The sequence below is a fragment of the Typopeltis vanoorti genome, chromosome 14, assembly GCF_054136105.1.
Source record: "Typopeltis vanoorti isolate ZY-2024b chromosome 14, IOZ_Tvanoo_1.0, whole genome shotgun sequence".
Classification (NCBI taxonomy): Eukaryota; Metazoa; Arthropoda; class Arachnida; order Uropygi; family Thelyphonidae; genus Typopeltis; species Typopeltis vanoorti.
In genome coordinates this window covers 64,218,574-64,243,746 of record NC_143562.1, presented here as the reverse complement: position 1 = coordinate 64,243,746, position 25,173 = coordinate 64,218,574, and the positions used below count along the sequence as shown (strand labels likewise).

The 25,173-nt window shown below is 35.6% G+C and overlaps 1 protein-coding gene across 1 annotated transcript in view; it reads right to left on the bottom strand.

The window, feature by feature from the left end:
* The window catches only part of Pde11 (Phosphodiesterase 11), a 384,638-nt gene that overhangs the window by 194,040 nt on the left and 165,425 nt on the right, over positions 1-25,173 (bottom strand). Inside the window, exons 6-8 of the mRNA XM_090404525.1 lie at positions 16,390-16,460; positions 2,356-2,419; positions 2,139-2,186 (exon numbers count right to left, since the gene is read on the bottom strand). Of these exons, the coding sequence (XP_090260651.1) occupies positions 2,139-2,186; positions 2,356-2,419; positions 16,390-16,460 (183 nt within the window). The remainder of the gene's footprint in view (positions 1-2,138; positions 2,187-2,355; positions 2,420-16,389; positions 16,461-25,173) is intronic.

Here is a 25,173-nt window from a genome sequence, read left to right as displayed (position 1 = left end):
AGTGTTAGATGAATAACAAGGTAAGGTGAGTATTACCGTGTTTACACATAAGTGCGACATCAATAGATAAGAATACGTAAGATAATGGTGACCTAGGCAGAACCTAGCAAGAACAACTTCTTCCCCTCTCTACAAATCTATTTCAAATTCTTTGTGCTGATGCTTGAATTTGGGCTTAACCTCGTGCACTTTATTTGTTAGTGTTCCTACTAAGATGATTGCTACTGATCTCTTAACTTTGCTTTTGTTAACTGTCTGTAGAGGGGACTAACAAACAGTACATGGAGAAAGTCTGTACTGACCTAGCCGCTGTATCACTCTTTTTCCCTTGATTCCAATGTGACTGGGAATACAGCAAAAGTGAATATCAAAATTAAGGACCTTTGGGTTTGATACAATAATTGTAGATCATCAAAGAGCACTAGATATGGATTGTATGCAAAAGAAGATGTGGCCTATAAAGAAAGTGAGTCTGTATTAATTGTGCATTTCTGGTAGCAGTTTTCCTTATGTGTAGAAGCACAAGCTAGATGGCAGCATGCCACTTAACAGCATAGTTACTGCATTCAAGTGGAATATGATTGGAGACAATGTGGTCAGGAAAAACAGCAGCACAATATCAAATCCCAATTCACTGGTATAAAAATGAAGTCAAGGGTACTCTGGTTGGTGCATGTTAAACATCTGCAGGCAGATTGGTGATGGTATAAGCAACTTCCTTAACGTGGCACAGTGAGGTGCTGAATGCTGGAGTCCAAGCCTGCTATTGGAGAAGACTATCATATTCAGTGTAGACAGCATTGTCTAAGTTTATGCCAGAATCTTGTATAATCTCTTTCAGATAAATACTGAAGGGGACATGAATGGCAATCTAGGGAAAATATACTAGTCCACATAGGATGGCTAGGCAAAGTTTTCAGTTTTAGGAGATAAGTAATATTGATCAGCCCATTCTGTAGAGAAGCGAGTACAGAGGATATTCAATGCTCTCTTGCACTTTTCTCTTAGTTGAAAACTGTGTGCAAGGAATGCAAATTTTTTTGGTCAAAAATGAGTTCTAAGAATTTGGCTTCTGTTGCTCCTGAGATAATTTGCCCCATCATCAACTCTAATTCTAGATGAAGACTGCATTTTTTGCAAGTGTACACAGACACATTTTTTCTGCTGAAAACCTGAACCCATTACTAAGAGTCTATGAAGATATATAATTGATTGCATATTAAAGTTGCCTTTCAGTGACCTTCATGTTATAGGAATAATAAAAAAAAAAAATGTAGTTATCCACAAACAGAGCACTATCTGCAGGGTCAGTATTGTCCTCTCTCCTCTTAGTCATGAGGGTGTACTTCCTACTTGAACTTGGAAAATGGCTAGGGTGAAAGTTTCAATAAAATGAGTGAGATGGCCACTAGGTTATAAAGGTCTTTTAATATGTCATCTCTAGGCTGTATTATAAGCTTTTTCCATGTCAAAGAAAACCAAAACCCTCGGAATGCATCTCTTGACAGATATTTCTAAACAACCAAGTGGTCCAATCTCAATGGCTACAAATGCCACATTGTGCGCTGCAAAACATTACTTTCTAGATACCAAGGAAATCAAACATTAACCATTTTCTCTAAGCAATAGGATTTGCAACAACAATGATAATTACCTTTTGCCATAAATTTGGAAACTGCTCCTTGGTAAGTATTCTGTTGTACAGTAAGAGGAGAAAATCCAATGCAGATAGTGGAAGATGTTTTATTATCTCATAATCGATATCATTATGCTCTGTATGTCTGTATCCCACTGGAAGAGAAATTAAGTCATAATTTCTCTTGCCATTCTTTAAATATCAAAAATTCAGGAGGATGTAGAGCTGTTGTTGAAATTCTAACAACATTTCTCCTAGAATGACTGCAACTTCTTTGAGTTTGGCAATTACACATCCATAAGAAGAAGGGTACAAATAAGAGAATGAGAAGTGGGTTCTCTCTTTGGAAAGTGGTGAGGATGTGGAATACATTGTCAGAGAGAGTATGGTAAGCAGTGTGTTAAATAGTGATGACCTCCCATGATGAGCCCTTTAATTTCTTATATACAGGTGTTATAATAACAGTATCAACAACAAAAACTACTGCTGAAAGGAAACTTACACATGGATCAAACCTTTCATCTTGATAAGCATCTGGTATGTTTAGAGTCTAAATAGGACAAAAGGAAACATTTTGCATTTTTAAAATTAATTTAACAAATTTTCATATACAGCACTAAAAATAAACTGGAGAAATATAATAAATAAGGTTAATTAGAAGATTATACTTAAGCGATTGAGAAAAGTTTAAAAAATCTTATTTAAATCTGCCTCGTTACCTCTCCTGTTGCTGCTACAAATCCAGTTATGCCAATATTAATTGGAAATCTTCCTTCAAATGGACTGGGAAAAAAAAAGGTAAAATTCATTTTATTTAAAGTATATCAGCAATAATCTATGTTAAAGAAAACTCAAGATGTGGCTAATTTAATACTGAGTAAACATAGATCTAAGGATGAGTAAAAAAACATTAGTATTTAGGGAAACAGTGCAAATTATCAACAAGGGAATAATAAAGAAGAAATGCAATACAAAGTCTTGATCAGCTGCAAAAGAGTTGGACTTCAGGATTGGAAACCTGCCAATGGAGGCAGATCAGAAACAAATAACTAAGAAATATTACTACTGTTAGTACTCAATCCAACAAAGTTACAAGATTCACACTGAAGGTCTCCTTACTCATGTCTATGCATATCACACCTATATTTAAATTCATTCAGTTCTTAAAATATAGTTCTTATAGTTCTTAAAAATATAGTTCTTATAGTTCTTAAAAATATAGTTCTTAAAACTTCAAGGTAATATTCTTATCTCACATTTTTGCTCCCTTTTATATCACTTGCTACCTTGTCCAATAATGCATTCCACTAACCTCACCACTCTTATATGAAAAAATCTGCTCCATATCCTTACCCAACTTTTATAGATACTTCCCTACCTTTTTCCAACATGAAAAAGTTTTTTAGTTATTACTTATTATTTATTTGATAGAAATACCATTCACAGTGATAATGCAGTTTCCAAGAACATGATATAAAAGGGAGCAAAAATGTGAGATAAGAATATTACCTTGAAGTTTTAAGAACTACATACACATGTCAAAAGCAGCACTTTCCAGGTTTTCAAGGTTCTTCTGATCTATCTCTTGCAAAAAAATAAGAGACATTCCTCTACAGAGATTCCCAAAGAAAAATTAGATGGTCATTGTTATCATTAGACAATGTTGAAGAAGTGCCATTTGGATACAAATGAGAGGAAATATGGACAAAAATGTAACTAATGGCTTTAAGTAACCAAAGTGTTATTTATTTTTTTTATTATTATTTAACTTGAGTTAATGATGATTAACTTCCTAACATCTGACCTTCAGTTATCCAGCTTTCCAATATGGTTTAGTGTAATCTTTGTTGATATCAGAATGGGCTTAGTTTTGTTAGTGAAAAGCAGCAAAAGACCCACAAAAGATGACCCACATCTGATCCATTCCTGGTGTTGAATGGATCAGATGTCATGTAACTCTGTAATTATCACATGCTTTATTTTTATTATCATCAACATTTGCTACACATGATGTAAAAGCCAGATTTGTATAAAGGAAAATAGTTTATAGTAAGAAGAGGAACAAAGGAATTTATTTCACTGAGAAGTAGTTTAGGAAGAAAGTTATTTGTGCCAAGCAAGTACCTAAGTAGATTATCTGTTTTGCAAATTAATATGCCAGCATTGCTGACGCTTTGCACGTGAGGTGAGGTCTTCAAAACTAGAATACTTTTGTATAGAGACTGATGACTTCACATCAATTTCCTTAGTATCCCATAATGCAAAGCACACTTCCTTTCAGAGGATATCAGTTTGAATCTCACTGTGGACACAGATGTCTATGAATGTCTTTAAATGGTAGATGAATTCCTTTGACTGACATGAGACCACTATCATCCTGCTTAATGTGTGAAAGAGCTTGGCAAAGTTCCATATTTAGTTTCCAGAGTAGGATTTTCAACATTATCCAACATTAGCAATTATGCACAAATGCACCATAGGTTTGCAATCCATCATGAGTAGAACTGACATTATAAAAACTGCAATGGGATTTTTAACAAAATAAAAAGGTTATAATTTATGGCAAGTTTAATCTTGTATACAAGTGCAAGCAACCAAAGTTTGCACGTGAGGTGAGGTCTTCAAAACTAGAATACTTTTGTATAGAGACTGATGACTTCACATCAATTTCCTTAGTATCCCATAATGCAAAGCACACTTCCTTTCAGAGGATATCAGTTTGAATCTCACTGTGGACACAGATGTCTATGAATGTCTTTAAATGGTAGATGAATTCCTTTGACTGACATGAGACCACTATCATCCTGCTTAATGTGTGAAATAGCTTGGCAAAGTTCCATATTTAGTTTCCAGAGTAGGATTTTCAACATTATCCAACATTAGCAATTATGCACAAATGCACCATAGGTTTGCAATCCATCATGAGTAGAACTGACATTATAAAAACTGCAATGGGATTTTTAACAAAATAAAAAGGTTATAATTTATGGCAAGTTTAATCTTGTATACAAGTGCAAGCAACCAAAGTTTGCACGTGAGGTGAGGTCTTCAAAACTAGAATACTTTTGTATAGAGACTGATGACTTCACATCAATTTCCTTAGTATCCCATAATGCAAAGCACACTTCCTTTCAGACATGTATAATGCTATGCATTATGGAAAGAGTCACTATCCACATTGGTTTCAACTTTTATCAAGATCTCATCAGTGGCACTGAGACTTCAGAAGAAGCTGGACCATCCAAACATTGATGTTGCTTTATGATATGAGAAAGCTTAAAACAAAATTTCCTAAGCTCTTCCCATTTAAGAGTTCTAGTGCACATATACTGAAATAACTTTTCTGGAAAAAAATAAAAAATAAATTATTACTATTCAAGATCTCCAAGGAGGCATAAAACTCATCATTGGAGGCCAATCTAAACAACACACAGCCTATCATACCATTCCTTGAAGTCATTCAGTGTTCATGCTCTATCTACCATATCAGACAATGTATTCCATGGTCCAACACCCTCCATGCAAAAAGCCACTCCTCACCCTCTTACTCACTACTTCCATTTGTAATTTCCAGGGATGGCCCCCCCCTATCCTTGCTCCTTCCTCTTGTTATACCACATGAAAGAACTCACCCTGTAACACCCTCTCAATAACCTAAATGTCTCAATCATATCACCTCTCCTATTTATCAAACTCTGCAGTCAGCATATCCTCAGTTTATCCTCATAGCTAACGTAGTACAGTCCTGATATCACTTTTGTTATCCACCTCTGCACCCTTCCAAGGTTAATTTATCCCATCCAAATCCTGGTGACCAAATGTGAGCACAATAATACAGATGTGGTCTGACCAGGACTTTATACATTAGAATTGCCACTCTTTCTGTTGATCAGAGTCCTCAATTGCAGCAACCCTCAGGGTTACCATCATCACCTTTGCAATATGTCCCCCTAAACTTCAGGTTTCTATCAATCACCCTAAAGTCCTATGCCTCCAACAGAGTATGCAGCCTCCCATCAATGGATCTCAAACTTCAAGACCTTACATTTAGTTACATTAAACTGATCCCTTCCCCCTTTCATTTGCCCATCTGTTCAGCTTATTCAAATCCTCCTGAAGGACTACTACATTGGACTATTACTAATAACCCATCCCAGTTTTACATCATCTGTAAACAATTGAATATCTCCCTGAAATCCATTAACAATGTCAATGATATAAAGGTTAAACAGGTACCAATACTGAGTGCCGAGCAATCCCAGTTGTAACCTTCTGCTTCCTTGATACACAACTCTGATATCCATCTGACAGCCAATCCCCAATCAATTCACTAACCTGATATCTAAACCAATATGCTGTAACTTAAATATCAGCTTATGTGGCAAATGCCTTTTTAAATCCAAAAACAAATGCAGTACAGTAAACCCTCGATTTAACGGACAAAATTTCCAGTCCGTATGTCACGTGTAAAAATTAACACCCTGTTAATTTTAAAATCCTTTTAACCAAGATTTGGTTATAATTAAATTAACAGGTTATTTTTTGTTATTAATTTCCTGTTATTTTTAACAAATTTTGGCAAATAGGCCATCATATGTTGAAAAACACTGTAGTAATTTAGCCGACATAAATGAGTCACCACTCATAAAACATGTTCGCCGAATGATTAGGATGTGATCACACCAATCTCACTGTAATTGGTTCTTTTGTCATGCAGCATAACTCTTCGTGGCAGTTTTATTATGCACATTTTCGTAATTTTAGGGAATTTATTATAAAAAAAAACAGAATTCAAAAGTTCAAAAAAACTTAATAGTTTTTTTCAAAGCAGGATTACCTAAACCAAGTGCCTCAACATCGAACATTAACTTATCTAAAAGTGTGAAAATTGTTTGTAAAACAATTTTTGTTATTACAATGCTAATATTGATAAAATTGCAGTATAATGTTACAGATATTTTTATTTTAAAAAATCTGCGATTTAACGGACACATCCCTTAGCCCCTATTAGTCTATTAAATCGAGGTTTTACTGTATATATCTCCCCCCCCTCATCAACCACTCTTGTTACTTTAGTATAAAAGGCAATTAGATTACTAAAACAAATGTGTCTCTTAATAAATCCATGGCGACCATCACAGATAACATTACCCTGATCTTCCCAATGCTGTATGCAATCTCTCACTAATTTCTCCGCAAAATTTTAACAGAAATACAAACTGGACTGTAGTTTGACACTTCCATTCTACCACTACACTTATGCAATGCCATTATCTTATCCCCCTTCCACTTTTGTATATTTCCCAAAACAAGATCCTCATCGACAAGCTAAGTTAACAGAGCTATCGGTTCCTTAGCACATTCTTTTAAAACAAATAGTGAAATCTCATTCAGTCCTGTTGCCTTATTGACATGTAGTGTAGTGTATTTGTAACACATATTCTCTTCTTGTACTTGTAAATCTTGAATGCTCCTCATCCCCTCTAATAATAAAACCTCCTTTCCCACAATGAAATACCCAATAAAGTGATCACTGAATAACTCCACTGTCTTCTGCATCATCTTTCTACTCTCATTTTCGTCTAACAGTCTCATTCTTCCACAATCATTTCTCATCTTGCTGGCTACATAGCAAAAGAATTCCTTAGGATTTCCCAAGGATATCAGGACTAATCTCTTTTCATATTCAAGTTTTGCCTTCCTTACCATGCTAGTCACTTTCCTAGCCTGAGTCTTATATTCCTCATGCAACTGCTCTCCTCCCTTCTCCACCTCTCTTTATACATTCTCCATAACCTCTTTTTCATCTGCAGTTCCCACTTGATATCATTAGTCATCCACTTTACACCAAATTGTGTTCTCTTTTTTTACCTGAGATATACCACTTGCTATGCTGCTAATAAATATAAATATTTCTTTATTCACTAGTTCCCATGTGTGTGTGCACACACACAGGCTTCTGCATTACTTCAACCTTGTTATCTCTCTCGGGTCTAGCTTCCACTGATGAGACCACAATAAAGGCAAACTAGTCTGGATAATGGTCCTTCCCATTATGCAATGCATTATACATGCCCAAAAGGAGGTGTACTTTGCATTATGGGATACATACTAAGACAAGTGATAAAAGTCATTAGCCTCTATATACAAACAGCTCAGACGTAAATATATTTCACATGAAAAACATTGTTTTACTTCCTTGGAAAAAGGATTAAAACCAAGAATACAACAAGAATGGAAAAAAGCAGTTGTGATCCACATCTTTAAAAAAAGTAGTAGAGATGATCCTAAAAATTATAGAGTATAAGTATTCTAAATTCCTGGAAATATAAATGGAAATATTAGCCCTACCAATTTAGAAACACATATTACATTTATTGACTTTGAAAAAGCATTTGACAAAGTTAAAAGAAGCATTTTATTTAACATATTAAAAGAAAGACAAATACCAAATAATATTCTAAAAGTTATCAGTATATATGAAAATAATCAAATACAAATAAGATTAAATTGTGAGCTATCATATACGTGAGAGATAAACCAAGGAGTCCGACAGGGATGTCCCCTTTCAACAACTCTTTTTAATATTTATCTAAATGAAATAATAATAAAATGGAATAAAAATTTTCATCAAGGTATTAAACTTTCTCCTATTCTGAAGACGACATACAGAAAGATATTTTACATTTAAATGAGATAGCCAAAGATTATGGAATGATAATATCAACAGAAAAATCAAAAACGATAGCCTATAAAGGACAAAATCCAGTAAGAACTAAAATAGTAATAGATAATAAGATTTCAGAACAACTGAATTCATTTAACTACCTAGGATGTATGATTACATATGAAAATGAAAAAGATAAATCTAAAAATTGCAAAATATTTAAAAATAACAGGTGTGATTAACTCTATATTTAAACCTATCCTAGTACAAAAACAAACCAGACTAAAAGTATACAAGACATTAGCTCTACTAGTCTTATTGTATGGAAGTGAAATCTGCACAATAAAACAAAAACAAAGATTAATAACATCTGAAATGAAGTAAATGAGAAAAACTGCAAAGTATACACTATTAGATCACAAAAGAAATGAAGAAATTATGAAAGAATTGAACCAGGAATCAGTAATAGAAAAAATTTAAACATAAAAAATTTAAACTCAGATCACATCGAGTGAGTGGTATCAGTGGAACTAGCTGTAGATCCAGAAATGAGCTGTTGTGTTTGTATACCAATGCTAGAAGTATAAGAAACAAGGCAGATGAAATGGTTGCACTAATTGCATCTGTTCACCCAAAGATTGTCAGAATAAGTGAGATATGGTTGGAAGAGGATGACATCCTGATAGGAATAGAGATGGAAGGGTATGATGTGTTTCGTGAGGATAGAAGGGTAAAAAGGGAGGGGAAGTGCTATTGATGATAGAGAAAGACTTATGTCCATACAAAGTAGAGATGCAAGACGGAAATAGTGCCAGTGGTTTTGAGGAAGTATGGTGTGAGATAGAGGTGAATGGAATCAAATACTTGGTGGGTTGATGTTATAGACCAGGTAATGTGGATAGTGGTGATAGTGAAATGTATAGTCAAATTAGCCAAGCAAATAAAAAAAAGGGTGATCATTATGGGCGATTTTAATTATGGCAATATAGACTGGAATGATGAGATAGCAACTGGAAGTAAAGAAAATGAGTTTCTTGAGTTGTTGAGGGATAACTACCTCAGACAGTATGTAACAGAGGGCACGCAAGGATGTAATTATAAATGAAGTGTCAAATCATCCACCAATTGGTGAGAGTGACCATGAGGTGATTACTTGGGTGGTTGCCAGCAGTGCGAGGACCCCTGTGAGAAAAGGGTATATGTGGAGACAGCTTGCGGGCGTAGCGTGGAATGAGGAGTTAGCTGGAAAAGAGATCAATGCAGCTTGGGGGATTTTCAAAAACTATCTAGTAGATGCAATGTCTAAATGTATTCCAAGGGTGAGAAGATTAAATAAGGAAGGTGTGAGATGGATGAATAAAGAGATTAAGCATGCGATACAGAGAAAAAGGGCATCGTGGAGACAACATAAGAGAAGTGGAAATAACCAATTTCATGAGGTCTATAAAGACCAGACAAGGAGAGTGACTTGGTTGGTGAGAGTAGCTAAAGAGATGTATGAACAACAGTTAGCTAATGAAGCGAAAAATAATCCTAGGGAGTTCTTTTGATAAGTAGCCAGCAAAAGAGAGAATGATTATGGAAGGATGATATTGATTGGAGAAAATGGTATAAAGACAACTGTTGCAGAATGTGTGGAGATATTTAATGAGCAGTTCATGAAGATCTTTCAATCTTGTGAATGTGACTTCATGGAGAGATTGAAAGCAGTTGATGATGGGGAGGAGAAACTGACTGTAAGTAAGCAAGGGGTGTTTGGGGAGTTGAGTAAACTAGATGTAAATAAGGCCGTGGGACTTGATAATATATCACCACGTATTCTGAAGGAATGTGCCAGGGAGTTGACACCTGCCTTGACATATTTTTTTAATACGAGTCTTGCACTTGGTCAAGTTCCTAAGAAGTGGAGGGAGGGCAAGATTGTGCCACTTCATAAAGGAGGTGATCGAACTCAAGCATCAAACTATATGCCTATCTGTGTGTCAGGTGTTGTGGTTAAGTTGTTGGAGAAGCTTGTGAGAACTAGGATCCAGAGTTGGGTTGACAACAATGGTATTATCTTTGATGGACAGCATGGATTTGCTAAAGGGAGGTCATGTTTTAGTAATCTACTTACTTATTACAATAAAGTGACTGCTTCCTTGGACAGAGGAGAAGGATACACAGTAATATACTTGTATTTCGCAAAGACTTTTGATAGAGTACCTCATGATAAGTTGACAGTCAAACTAGAGCCAATGGGGTTGGATATTAGCTTAGTGCATTGGATTGCAGACTGGCTATCTGATAGGTATCAACAAGTTGTGTATGGGGGTGCGATATCCAGGAAAAGGAAAATCACTAGTGGAGTGCTTCAGGGGTCTGTTTTAGGGCCATTACTGTTTAACTTGTATATTAATAATATTGGCGAGGAGTTGGATGGAGATATTCAGTTGTTTGCAGATGATACAAAGTTGGGATGAACCATAAAGAGTAGTGAAGATGTTGTGGCCTTGCAAGAAGACATGAATAAATTGAGTGATTGGGCATGGAAATGGGGATGTGAGTTCAATGTTGCAAAATGTAAGGTTTTAAAATTTGGAAAACAAAGATGGGATGCAGAATTTATGCTTGGTGAGAATATATTGTTGGAGGTAGAGGAAATAAGAGATCTGGGATGATAGTGGATAAGGATCTAAAATTTAGTAGACACATCGCCAAAATTGTGAAGACAACACAAAGGCTTCTGGGAATGATGCGGAGGACATTGACGAGTAGAAGTAGGGAGATTCTTGTTCCATTGTATAAGGCTTTGATTAGGCCACACATGGACTATTGTGCCCAGATTTGGTCACCAGGTTTTCAGAAGGATGAAGAGATGTTGGAAAGGGTCCAAAGGCGACTGACTAAGGTAGTTTCTGACCTCTGGAATGTTGAGTATGAGGAAAGATTGAGAAGATGTAATTTGCAGAGTCTGGTGGAGAGGAGAGATGTGATAGAGACCTACAAGTTGGTAAGGGGTTGTTATAAGATCAATGGTGGAGAAGTTCTACAGAGAATAATGGAAGATCAGGGGAGAACCAGAGGTCATCCCTGGAAACTGTATAAAGAAGGTGTGAGTAGGGGAGTGAGATGCAGGTTTTTTTCATACAGAGTTGTGAATGATGGAATGCCTTGCCTGAGAGTGTGGTGTCTGCAGAGAATACGAGTGTGTTTAAAGCATGGTATGATGAGATGTGTGTGTGATAAAAGGACCTACCAGATGAGTCTTTGACTCCATGAGGTCTTGGGGTAATAATAATATATCTGCCTCTGAGAGCCAGGTGTCACTAATGCCTACAATCTGAGGATATAACATACTCATTAAGGCAACAACTTCTATCCTTTTCCTCCTGATACTCCTGGTGTTTGCACAGACATTATGTTTCCTTTTTTTTTTATACTCAGCTTGGTGATCTGCATAACCAAATCAGGAAACTTGCAGACAGATCTCTATTTGCATCTAATAGCTCACTTATGCCAATTTCCATGCACACACTTAATAAGTCTAAACCAGACAAGTACACAATCATCCTCTCATCATAATACTTTGTAATTATGCACATTCATATTATTAATACAGTTGCATAACTCGGTTGCTCTTACCTATAAATTCTCATAATTCTCCTCATCGTGATTTAGTTTTTCTGACTTCCATATTAGGTTTCATACCAGTAAATAATTGCTCCAGACTCCTAATACATTCAGTTGTGGGCTGTCTCGCTTATATAAGTCCATTCTTCCCTCATATTCATTCCATACATTCAAAAACTTGCACTCATTCCTTCTACACAATCTGTGCATCAAATCATTTGCCATCATAATCCTTCTTAAGTGCTATCATATTCTCCAAGGTCATACATAAAACCAGTTAAGTGGCATTTTGGGAGAAAGAGGCTATAATTTCCTACCTTCCATGGTGAAACACCAAAAGATTTATGGGCTGTCAAAGAGACAAAGCAGAAAATCTATAATGACCAATAGTTAACTGCACCACTGCCTCATTTATTAGGTTTTAAAGTCCTTTCCTGAAAAGTTCTTATCAGTTACATAATTATTCTTCACACATAAAGAACACAGTTGATTTTATTTCCAAAATAAAAGCTCTTCATCTAATAAATAATGATGTCATGGTAAGCTAAACCTCTTTATTTACTAATATTATTTTACAAGACAAGCTTTAAATTTGAAAAATAAGATTCTCTTGATGTTATTCAACTTTTTGATTTCTTGATATATTCAGTATATCCAACTTATGAATAAAAATATACTAACAAATAGAGGGGATTACAAGAGGAAGTCCTATTTCACTTATATTGGACTTTTTTCCCCCTTCTTTTTTTTATGATGGCTTATCCTTGATGTTTCAACATTTGGGTGATGTGGAAATTCAATATGGAAAAAAATTCAATGATTTATTACTGTTTCTTCTTTTTCACTGCTAAATAAATCAGCTTCTGATAACTTTTCAGTGCACAAAATACCCACTCTTACAAGAAGATTTAAGAGTGGGCAAGATGTAACATGTCTCTACACCAGAGAAACCCACATCAGAAAAATATCTGCTTACAGGAAAACTTCGCTTAACATGAATCCATATGTGCGATAATCAGTTAGTATCATTTCACTCAGCCATGCTATTTCCTGCTTTAAGCAAGTAATTAATCAGTAAACGCAATTTTTTTTACGTTTTGCGAAAGCTGGCAATTTTACATTACGTGAAATTTTTGTCATCTATCTGCTGTGAATGGCGGCACTTGTCAATGTAGCTGCCAGTGGGCATTGGAAGTGCTGTGGGTGGTGGGCCAGCGACACTCAGCATTTGACTCAAAACTATCATTGCAAGCGCACACGTGCGCTTGCAATGTTCTCTTGCACAATCACTTTTTTCTTCATTTTGCTTTAATTTAGATACCTATAAGGCTTTATTATATTCAACTCCTGATATGGAAAAGAGAAAGACTGGTAAAGAAAGCGGCAGTAATAATAAGAGAAGTCATTACGACAGAGGAAAAGCTGAAAAACTTGCTTGATTTCCATTCAGAATAGTTAAACGAGAATGATCTCCTTCAACTAGAAGAACAGCATGCATATGAAGAAGATAAGGAGTGCAAACAAGAAGAGAATGTCACGACTAAGAAGCTAACTCAAAAGAACTTGCACTAGTTTTCAATTCAGCATGCTAAGGAAATTTTGTTCGGTGCTGATCCTGATATGGAACGAAGCTTCGAAGTCTGCCGAAATGTTGATAATGAATTGCCAGCTATCGCAAATTGCATGACAAGATGAAAAAGTCGAGCACTATTCAAACATCTTTACTTTGTAAAAAAAAAAAAAAAGTAGCTCAATCAAATGTTTATACATTAAATAAAAATTTAAGTAATTGATTTTTATTAACTTTGATGATTTTATCCTTTAGCATAACTTATAATTTTTTTTTCAAATTTATGCTAACTGATGAATGAATTATAATCATTCCTACTGTTTATTGTATTCGATTAACAATTTCGCTTAGCACACATTAATTGATGGATTAATTAATCGCATTAAGTGAGGTTTTCCTGTATTTAGGATGAACTGTATTATTATGAAAGTCATCCCAGAAAAGATCGCTTATTATTCGTATTATTCCAGACCTCCAATGGAGTCACAAGACTCATCATTGGAAGTCAAACTTAGACAACACAAAGTCTATCATAACACTCTTAAACCCATCGCTGTCTGCACATTCACCACTATCAGACAATGAATTCTATGGCCCAACCAACTTCCATGCAAAATAAGATACTTCTAACCATCCTATTCACCACCTTCTTTTGCAACTATCAGGGATGGCCTCTTGTCCTTGTTCTATTATACAAAAAATCACCACCCTCCCTCTCTGTTGATCCTGTAAATACCTATTAACAACTTAAATATCTCAATCATGTCATACCTTCATCTTCTTTCCACTAACCTCTGCAGTTTGAATGCCCTCAGTCTATCATCATAATTAACATTGTAGAGTCCTGATATCATTTTGATTATTCACTTCTTGTACCATCTCCAAGGTTAATTTATACTCTTCAAATCCTGATGACCAGATCTGGGCACAATAGCCCAGATGGGGGCCTGACCAGAGATTTATACAATGTAATCACCACTCTTATCTCTACTAGTCAAATTCCATCTTAGTATTGCAGCAGTCCTCTGGATTGCCTTTATCACCTTTGCAATGTGCCCTAAACTTCAAATTTTTATTGACAATAAACTCTCTTACATCATCTACTTCCTCTAATAAAGATCTGCCAACAGAGTATGCAGCCTCCCATCTATGGATCCAATATTTAAAGATCTTACATTTATAGCTTATATATCCCTATTCTTTTGTTCATTGTTTCAGCTTTCCCATCTTTGAAGAGGCAAAATATCAGCACTAATACTAATTACCCTTCCAAGCTTCCCATCATCTTCAAATAACTGAATATCTCCTTGCAACCCAATGGCAATATCATTGACATAAAGGTTAAAAAGTAAAAGGCCCCAGTACTGGTCTCTGTGGAATCCCACTTGTGACCTTCCCCTTCATCAAATGACTTTAAAAAATTTATTCTACCTCCTTGCTTCTGTTTCAAAAGTTGGCTTCTTTCCTTTTTGTAGTTGACAGAAGATTCATCTGTGGCCTCTTCCATGAGTTCATGCAGGATAGACTGGCTATACACAAGTAGCAGTGTTTTTTCTCCTGAAAACTGGTTCTTCATCTCAAAAAGGCAATTTGGTCAGAGAACACATGCAAAATGCTGTGTACTTTGCAGAAAACAGTGTATACAGATACTGGATTATGTAACATTGTGTAGTAGAGCGGCTTCCCAAGATGAGCCTTGAGACTCTGTGTAAGGTGGAGGGGGGGAGGTCATTTGGTAATAATGATAACAAAAATATGGGTTATATCCAGTGGTGAGCTGTGGAAATTTTAACAAAGGGGTCGCATTGTCTAGCAAAAAAAAAAAAAAAAAAAAAAGGCGTATTTCACACAAAAACGTTTATTAATACAGCTTGTGTACAAATGCCAATCAAAAGTTATGAGAGGACAATCAACCTGTAAAGGCTATCATTTTTAAACAAATATTTCATGATCTAAACATGAAATATTTGCACACAATCATTTGTGTAATTTATCTTACATAGGAAAAACATTTTTATCTATCAAAATATAATAAGAAAATCTTTTATAATTGCACATATGCAATAGTCCGCATTTTTTTTTATAAACAAAATCAATTTCTTTTGTTTGTGATAGAAGTTTTTTATGACAAGCAATCTATAAAGAATAAATAAATATTATCTATTGAAGTACATTATATTTCTCTTTTGTTTTTATACTTCAAGTGATAATCAACGGTATCAATCAAGGGGCATTATTTTATAGTCTTATTTATTTATATGTGATTATCAAAAGTGAATTTCTTATTTGTAAAATGGTGGTAACAGTAACTATAATATTTTATTTAATAAAATCACTTTGTTAGGTTAACGTACGAGTTTGACGCTTAATATATTTCAAAATATTATGTGGTTGTTTTTTTTTTTTTTTTGAAAACATAAAAAAGTAAACAAGAAAAACAAGGGGCTCACAAATTTGGGAAAAATTTAACAAAGGGCTCGGGTGAGACCCTTATAGCTCACCACTGACTATATCTAAAAATGATCTTTGAATACATACACGAGAAATTCATTAATAAATTATAAAATTGGATATTTTGAATGGAAATTTACAGCTTATCTCCAGTAAAGTGACAATTCAAAAAAAAGCAGAATAACAACAATGGATTTGATTTCAAAAGATAATACTTTTAAGAAAGATTAATGTTCGTAATATCACAAGTGCCTCTAAAGACTCAATTTAGATGGATATCTGATTTCACCAGCATGAAAGTCAAGACTGAAGATGTACATTCCACATTCAACCCTCTTATATTGGATGCATCTAATTTACACATCTATTTAAAGAATTACGCGAGGTTTTCTGTTGAGAAGCACTAAATGCATTATGAAATTATGTAATATAGTTTCTTGAATTACACTGTACCTAGTTCTAGTAGTAGAATCTTCAGTATCCATATCACTTGCTTCTAGATCAAATACTCTACAAAATGTACCCTGTAAACACAGAAATTATCTGAAACTTAGTTTCATGTTGCTCTTGTAATAATCATAATGGAAATAGCAAAGCATACTGGGTGATGGAACTACCCTGCTTTCTAACCAAAGTAATTTATATTTAATGCAAAATTTAAATTACATTAAGGGTAGTTGTCTAGTAGTACAATTTCAGAAGGTAAGGTGATAAGATATTTTGTCATCTCCCAAATATCTTGTAATCCCTACCTTCTGAAATTGTACTACCAGGTATGCTTTTCATCTACCTTTAATGTAATTTAAGTTTTATATTAAATGTAAATTTGTCTTTGGCTGGAAAGTAGGGTAGCTCCATCACCCAATAAGCACTGCTATTTCCATTATTGTACCCTATAAAAACTTTAAATATTTAATTAATACTGTAAGAAATCATTAGAGATTATTTATGCTTACCTGATTTACAATAAGTAAAGAGCAAATTATTTCTTTAGACTTAATAAGGAAATTTTAAGTAGGCATTCATCTCAATGCTATGAAATAAAAAATATCAGTTACGTTACAAAGGCTTCTGTGGTATGAGAACATAATGAAAATGCAATGCAGGTGTTTCGCCACAATGTACAACTTATCAGTAAAAAAATATTCTTCAGATATTATTATTATTATGTGGCACCTCCAGGGAGTCCAAAGACTCATCAAGGGAAAGTGTGCCAACAACATCAAACAATTAACTCCTTCCAATTAAACCGCGCTCAAACTTGCTTAACTTTTTGCAAGCCAATAGTAGCAGAGGCTCCAATAGTTTCATGAAAGAACTGTATTTCATGTCATCAGGAGATAATAGTGGATAAAATAAAAATAAAAAAAATTAGGCTACAAGTGGATAATGATCATAATGTAAATATTTGAAGGAAAAAAAAAAAAAGACAAACAATGGAATGCATGCATGTACTATGTAGACACTTGATAGTTGGTGGCATTATGCATGCCACTAGCACTTATGCATATGAAGTCAAACCATTCCATGAACAAGTTTGGTAGTAGCAAAGACAGAGAGGAGCCTGTTGCTAGTCCTTCCTTCTGCTCAAAAAAATTCCTCTTGGAATTTAAAGAAGGTCAATAACATTTTCATAATTTGGCCTGGCTCTACTAACCAACTACAAGAATTTATTTTTCACATTACCATTTTTAAACACACTTGCAGAGGTATCCAAACAAAATAAACTCAATTACTCAGCTTACAGGAGCTGGATCATGCTGTATGATACTTGCACATACAAAATTCCATCACTATTCAGCACAAAAAAAACATTGTACAAATTGTAAGAGATACAGCACATAAATTCTTCAGCAGTATAGATAAAAGAAACCAAAAGCTTGATTACCTCAGAGTTCCATCCTAACAAAGAATGATTTTGACAGAACATTGGTCAATAAAATTCTATGTCAACCCCCCCCCCCCCCCAACAACCAGGTGAACACAAGAAAAAAAAGTTTTCAGAGGAGGAATAATTCTTCACTATATTCAATCAGTCAGTGACAAGATTTCAAAGTTGCTATATTAACTGGGTATCAAAGTGGACTTCTACCCCCACACACACTCCCCCAGCAACGTTTCTAATCTCCTTAGGCCTCCAAACCTTCCTATTCACCAATTAAGAAACCTGGCATTTACAAGGTCACTTGTGCCTGTGGGATGTCTTATGTAGACAGACAGGGAGGTCAGGAGAGATATGCATGTCAGAACATTTCAAAGATGTGAAGAAAAAAAGGACAGTGCCAGAAAACTGAAATAATCCACATAAATTACAGATTCTGGCATTTAAAGAGTCATCTAAAATAATAAAATACAACAGTGCAACAACAAACAAGGACTGATATTACATCATGTCTGGACCGAACATATAAACACACAGATGCCAGTAGCACCTAATGCTATCAACCATCAAGTGTCTTCGTAGCACGTTTGGACTTCGTAGCATGTTAGCACTATGCTACGTAGCATAGTTAGTCTTGTTTCAGATATTTACATCTTGATGGTTACCTATTTCTAGCTTAATTTTTTATTTTATTCACTATTACTGATGATGTGCAACACAGTGATTTTATGAAACTAGTTGAGTATCTGAAGAAACATATTTTACTATAAGTTGTTCTATGTGGTTAAACACAGAATTACATTTTCATTAAAAATATCTTTCTTGTAGATACTTATACATTGGTAACACATGATTATTAAATTCCTCCCCTTCATAACCCCCCCCCTTCCCCCTGAAGAGACCACAATAAAGGTCGAAACCGGTCTGGGTAGTGGCTCTTCCCTTAATGCATAGCATTATACATGTCTGCAGAGAGATGTGCTTTGAATTATGGGAGATACTAAGGCAAGTGATCAGAACTTACTCCACCTTTACCACGAGTTGCCCCAGTCCTGAAAATACTTCAGGCACAAGCTTTGTTTGCTTACACTTGGATAAAGGATTAAACCAAATATATTATTATTACCTCAAGACCTCATGGAATCAAAGACTCATCTGGGAAGATGTTATAATATAATTGGTAGCATAGCCAAGCGAAAAAACTTCCCCATGAAATTTTGTTTCTAAATCATAGTGGAAGCACTACAGTTCATTAATAGTCATGATTCTCTCTAAAATGATATGCTCTTGGTCAACCATTTCACAAATTTTCAAAGCAAGCAACATATAGAGCACCCTCTGCTCAGAAGTCAAAGAATGGAGTATGAATTATGAACAAATCTTTCTTTTCCCTAAATTTCCCAGCAAAATTTCATGAGCTGCTTATTTCTATTATTTAATCTCTATGCAATCATTCAGGTGGAGATTCAATAATCACTGTTGATGAGCTCACAAACGTTTTCCACATTTTTGCTGATGACTATGGATGATCCTCTAACTATGGATCATCTTCTACCGAATCCCTTCCATCTCAAAATTGTGTGAACCACTTAAAAATCCATGCCCATGATAAGCAGTCATCCCTGTACACTGTTTTAAGATTAAATGTTTCTGAGGCGAATTTGTCCAGTTTAAAATAAATTTTTATCATTGTTCACTGTTCCATTTTCAAATTTTTGATATGACACTAATACCATCTCACTCACACACCATTTGCAGAGTAACTAATGCAGTTTTTGCATGTGCTCACTGAAAAGAGCACACTAGTACTTAAAATTATAATAAAAAAAAAAGTGTATTTTCTGACCAAAACTTTTCATGTAATACATTTTCTTTTTTTTAACTTGAGATATCAGATGTTATAACTCTTAGGTGGATAAGCATGATACTTCTATGTAGTTTGATGATGTTCCTCCACATGCAAGACATACCAGTATGTTTTCTTTCTTTATATATGATATAAGCAATGAAGCAAGAAAATGCAGATAAGACAATAGTGATGGTCAGTACAAATGACCTGAGAGGTACTGCAAATTCTATTTGCAAGTGAATCTGATGTGATAGATGTTAGCTAAATGCATAAGAGGGATTTAATTTGTACACAAGAAGGACACAGGTATTTGGAGAGACTGTTGTTTACTGGGTGTTAGGAGATGGGAAATTATAGTTGCCAGGGTGAAAGGTAGTATGAATGGCCTCATGTGAGGATAGTGGCTTGGAAGATGAAAAGTATGCTATATTGTAGAGCTGAGCACAATCTGTGGATAATAATAATAGTTATGGGAATACTGACCACACACTGCACTGGTTCTTTCATATACAAATGCTAGTTTGTATATGAAAGAGTATTAGGAATAAAGGCATTAAATCTGTCGCACTGATTGACTCAGTGTGTTCAAAGTTTGTTAGTATCAGCTAAACTTGGTTGACAGAGGAGGCTGTCCTGAAAAGGATAGAAAATGAAGGGAATAGCATATTTTGGCAAACCAGGTTGAAGGTAAATGGGGTGATGGTGTTTTATATGGTAAGAGATGAACTGTGTCCTCTCAGGACGGAGCATTAAAGGGGAGAAGTTTCATTTGAGGCTATCTGGTGTGAGATATAGGCCAATAAGACAAAATATATTGCAGGTTGCTGCTGTAGATCAGAAGATGATGCCATGCATTGGAAGACTAACATACACAAAAGCTGAGTAATTATTATTGATGGACACTTCAACTAAGAGGATATAGATCAAAAGTAGGTAAGAGAACATGGAAAATGAAAGTGGAATTTATACAGCCATCAATGGATAATTACCTGAAACAGCATGTCATGGAGAGGATGAGGGGTTTGAGAGTGCTGGATCTGGTAATAGCATAAGAAGCTACCATAACCAAGGTAGACACTGCATTCAATCACTGAGAGTGAAAATGCAGTCTTTCTCTGAGAAGTTGCATTGCTAAACAAGCAAAATTCTCTGTCAAGAAAGCATTTATGTTGAACAATAAAACCACTAATTATGATATATTTAGAAGGAATCTTCAGGCAATGTGCTATGGCTTCAGAAGTTCAATAAAAAGAAAGTCAGCAGTGCATGGAAATTAGTCAGGATTGATTGAGAAAAGTAGTATCAGACTGTGCACCCATGGTCAAAAGGATAAACTGGAGGTTAACTGAATGAGTTGAGATATAAAGCGAGGAGAAAAAAAAAAACATTGTGGAGGGAATGTAAATAAAAAGATGATCAGCATCTTTTTATTTACAGATTTGGCCTTTTGTACTAATATGGTACAAAAGGCCAAATCAGATTACGAAAAAAATTAACTAAGCAGATCAAAGTAAATCCAAAAGAAATTTTGTTATGTAGCAAGTAAGAGAAGGAACAACTTTGGAAGAATGAATTTAATAAATGCTAATGAGAAGAGGGTGACAGAAGCAAAAGAAATAGTTCAGTTCCTGTGTGATCATTTGCAAAAGGTGTATCATTCAGGTAGAGACTTTGCAGTGGCTGATGTGACAGACTAACATCAGAAATGAGGTAACAGAACAGAAAATCTCATTATATTGAAACATTTCAATGTCAATACAGTACTGGGACTTGATGACATGTTGGCCCATGTGCTACACAAGTGTGCAACACAACTGCTAATATCTCTGATGAAATTGTTTAATTATTATCATTATTATTAAACCAAGACCTCATGGAGTCAAAGACATCTGGGAGGTCCATTTATCACACACACACACACACCTCATCATACCATGTCTTAAACACACTCAAACTCCTTGCAGACAATACACGCTCAGGCAAGGCATTCCAATCATTCACAACTCTGCACGAAAAAACCTGCCTTTCACTCTGCTACTCACACCCTCTTTATACAGTTTCCAGGAATTACCTCTGGTTCTCCCCTGATCTCCTATTTTATGTAGAACTTCTCCAGCATTGATCCTATAACAACCCCTTACCAACTTGTAGGTCTCTATCATATCTCTCGGTGACCAAATCTGGGCACAATAGTCCATGTGTGGCCTAATCAAAGCCTTATACAATGGAACAAGAATCTCCCTACTTCTACACATCAGTGTCCTCCGCATCATTCCCAGAAGCCTTTGTGTTGTCTTCACAATTTTGGCGATGTGTCCCCTAAATTTTAGATCCTTATCCACTATCACCCCCAGATCTCTTATTTCCTCTACCTCCAACAATATATTCTCACCAAGCATAAATTCTGCATCCCATCTTTGTTTTCCGAATTTTAAAACCTTACATTTTGCAACATTGAACTCGCATCCCCATTTCCGTTCCCAATCACTCAATTCATTCAAGTCTTCTTGTAAGGCCACAACATCTTCACTACTCTTTATGGTTCATCCCAACTTTGCATCATCTGCATACAGCTGAATATCTCCATCCAAATCCTCGCCAATATCATTAATATACAAGTTAAACAGTAATGGCCCTAAAACAGACCCCTGAGGCACTCCACTAGTTACTTTGCTTTTTCTGGATATCGCACCCCCATACACAACTTGTTGATGTTGATACCTATCAGATAGCCAGTCTCCAATCCAATGCACTAATCTAATATTCAACCCCATCTGCTCTAGATGTAGGTCTCCAAGGGAATTAAAACAAGGTGAGAAAGTTCCAGTACATAACAGTGGCTCCAAGACAGAAGTCGCAAATTATATACACATTAATATCTCAGGAGAGGTTTTAAAGTATTGGAAAAGTTGGTTAAAAGTAAAATCTAGGAATGGGTGGAGAGGAATACAATACTCTATGGTAGGCAGCATGGCTTTGTAAAAGATAGGTCCTGCCTTAATAATTTACTCACATTTCACAATAGAGCAACAGCAGAATTAGATAAGAAATAGCAACATCGTGATAGTGCTGGACTTTGCAAAGGCATTTGACAAAATACCACATGGTAAACTATTATAAAAGCTGAAGCAAATGGGAATGGATATGAGACTGGTAGCATTAAAGGGGAGGGGAATGGCTGACAGACAGACAAACAAACATCAGAGTAGTAGTATATGGTGGAGAGAAATCTAGGAGAATGAGGGCGACTAGTGGAGTGTCTCAGGGTTCTGTGATAGGACCAATATTCTTTAATTTGTATATGAATGATATAAGAAAAGATTTAAGGGAGGGATATTATTATTAATATATTATTAAGAGAGACCTCTAGGGAGTCAGGAACTCATCAAGGGAGGCCATATGATCTGCACCAGCTGTCATAGTGCTGCATATGAGTAGCACTCCTGATTACCCTACCTATCTTTGCATCATCAGCAAATAGCTGTATGTAAATATATATGTAGCAAATAGCAGATTGAATAATAATAGACCAAGGAGTGATCCTTGAGGCATGCCACTAGTTACCTTGAATCTTGCAGATTCCTACCCCATATACCACTTTTTGATATCTGTCAGTTAGCCATCCTCTTTCCATGCTAATAGTTTATAATCTAAACCCATTTTCTCGTTTTTAAGCAACAGTATTCCATGATGTATTCTGTCAAAAGTCTTAGCAAAATCCAGAAGTATCATGGTGTATCCATCCCCTTGTTTAATTCAGTGGTAATGCTATTCTAGAATGTGAGCAAGTTGCTAAAACGTAACCTTCCCTTAGTAAAGCCATGCTGTTCATCACAAAAGGAGAGATTCTCTGTCAACCCATTTCTGATTGCAAGCCCTAACTTTTCCAAAATCTTCACCACCACTCCTAAGATACTGATTGGTCGATAGTTGGATACATCAGTCTTTGCACTACCCTTGTGCATTGGGACTACCATACATTCAGCATATACATTACCATACTGCAGAATCTTCCCTGTTCTGAGACTCAAATTATATAGCCTGGTCAAGGGAATAGCCAGTTCTGCTGAACACACTTTTAGCATCCATACTGATATCCCATCAGTTCCTATTGCAGAATTCTTATTTAGTTTGTGCAACAGCTCTAGTAGTTTCTCCTCATCCACTTGAGTTTCCTCATATGGTGAAGAGGTAGTAGAGTTCAATGTTGCATATATCAAGTTGGTAGCTTTTATCAAAATGATTGCTCTCAACAGTTGAACAATCACTTCTGCATCAGTCACCTGCATACCATCTGCATTCAGGAGAGTTATTTGGTCAAATTCATTCTTTCTTTTACTTGCATCATAACAGTAGAATTCTTTTGGTTTGTCTTTAACTTGCAGAGTTAGTTTCTTTTCATACTCTGACTTAGCTTTCTGTACAACAATTATGATTTCTTCTGGTCTGCTTATAATTATCATAACTGACATCGTCCTTATGCACGTGATATTCCTTTGACATCATCTTTTTCTTATGAATCTCCTGCTTTGTTTTGTTTTTCATGTGGCAAAACAATTTTTACCTACAAAAACAAGGTACGGCCATGGGCTCACCCCCACCCCCACCACCAATAGCTAACTTTTACATGGAAGATTTTGAGCAATGAGCTCTAGGTTCGGCCAGCCTAAAGCCCAAAGTCTGGCTCAGATATTATTATTATTCGTGACACCTCCAAGGAGTCTGAAGACTCATCGCAGGAGGACACCTACTATACAACTGTTTCCACCACTATACTGAACCTCTACCAATCATCTCCATCAACTGCCCACCACCACCACTAGTATTTTTTGTCTGTAAATTGTGTGTGTTCTGAAGGGCCAATTTTTCTGTATGTGGGATGAAAAACCAGAGTTTCCAGGAGAAAAAACCCTGCTACCTCCGTATGAGATTGGTTAACTCGCCTTCGATTGAAAAAGTTCACATAAAGATTCCTTCCGTCGATGATATTTTTTGTCATTTGGTTCCACGGCCACGAAACATTAAATACATTCCTTAGCCACCTGAACAAATAACACAAACATATCCAATTCATCATTGAAATTGAAAACAACAACTCTCTTCCTTTTCTGGACACACTCATCATATGTTTTCCCTCAGGCTGTCTCTCCTTCTCTGTCTATCACAAGCCTACACACACACACACACACACACACACAAATTCATACGACCACCCAACACAAAAACTAGGAGTCATAAGTACCCTCAAACACAAAGCACTAACTTTTTGCTCGAATGAACATGCTCGAAACCAAGAATTCGAAATCACTAACCATACATTTGTAAAAAATGGCTATAATAAAAAAACAGTTCACAAGATCCTCCATAAAAATACCACTAAAAACAAAAAAGATAATGCCATAGCCATAGCATATGTTAAAGGTATTTCAGAAAAAATAGACAGAACACTACATAAGTACAACATCAAGACTACCTTCAAACCCCCACAAAATTAAGAAATTTACTC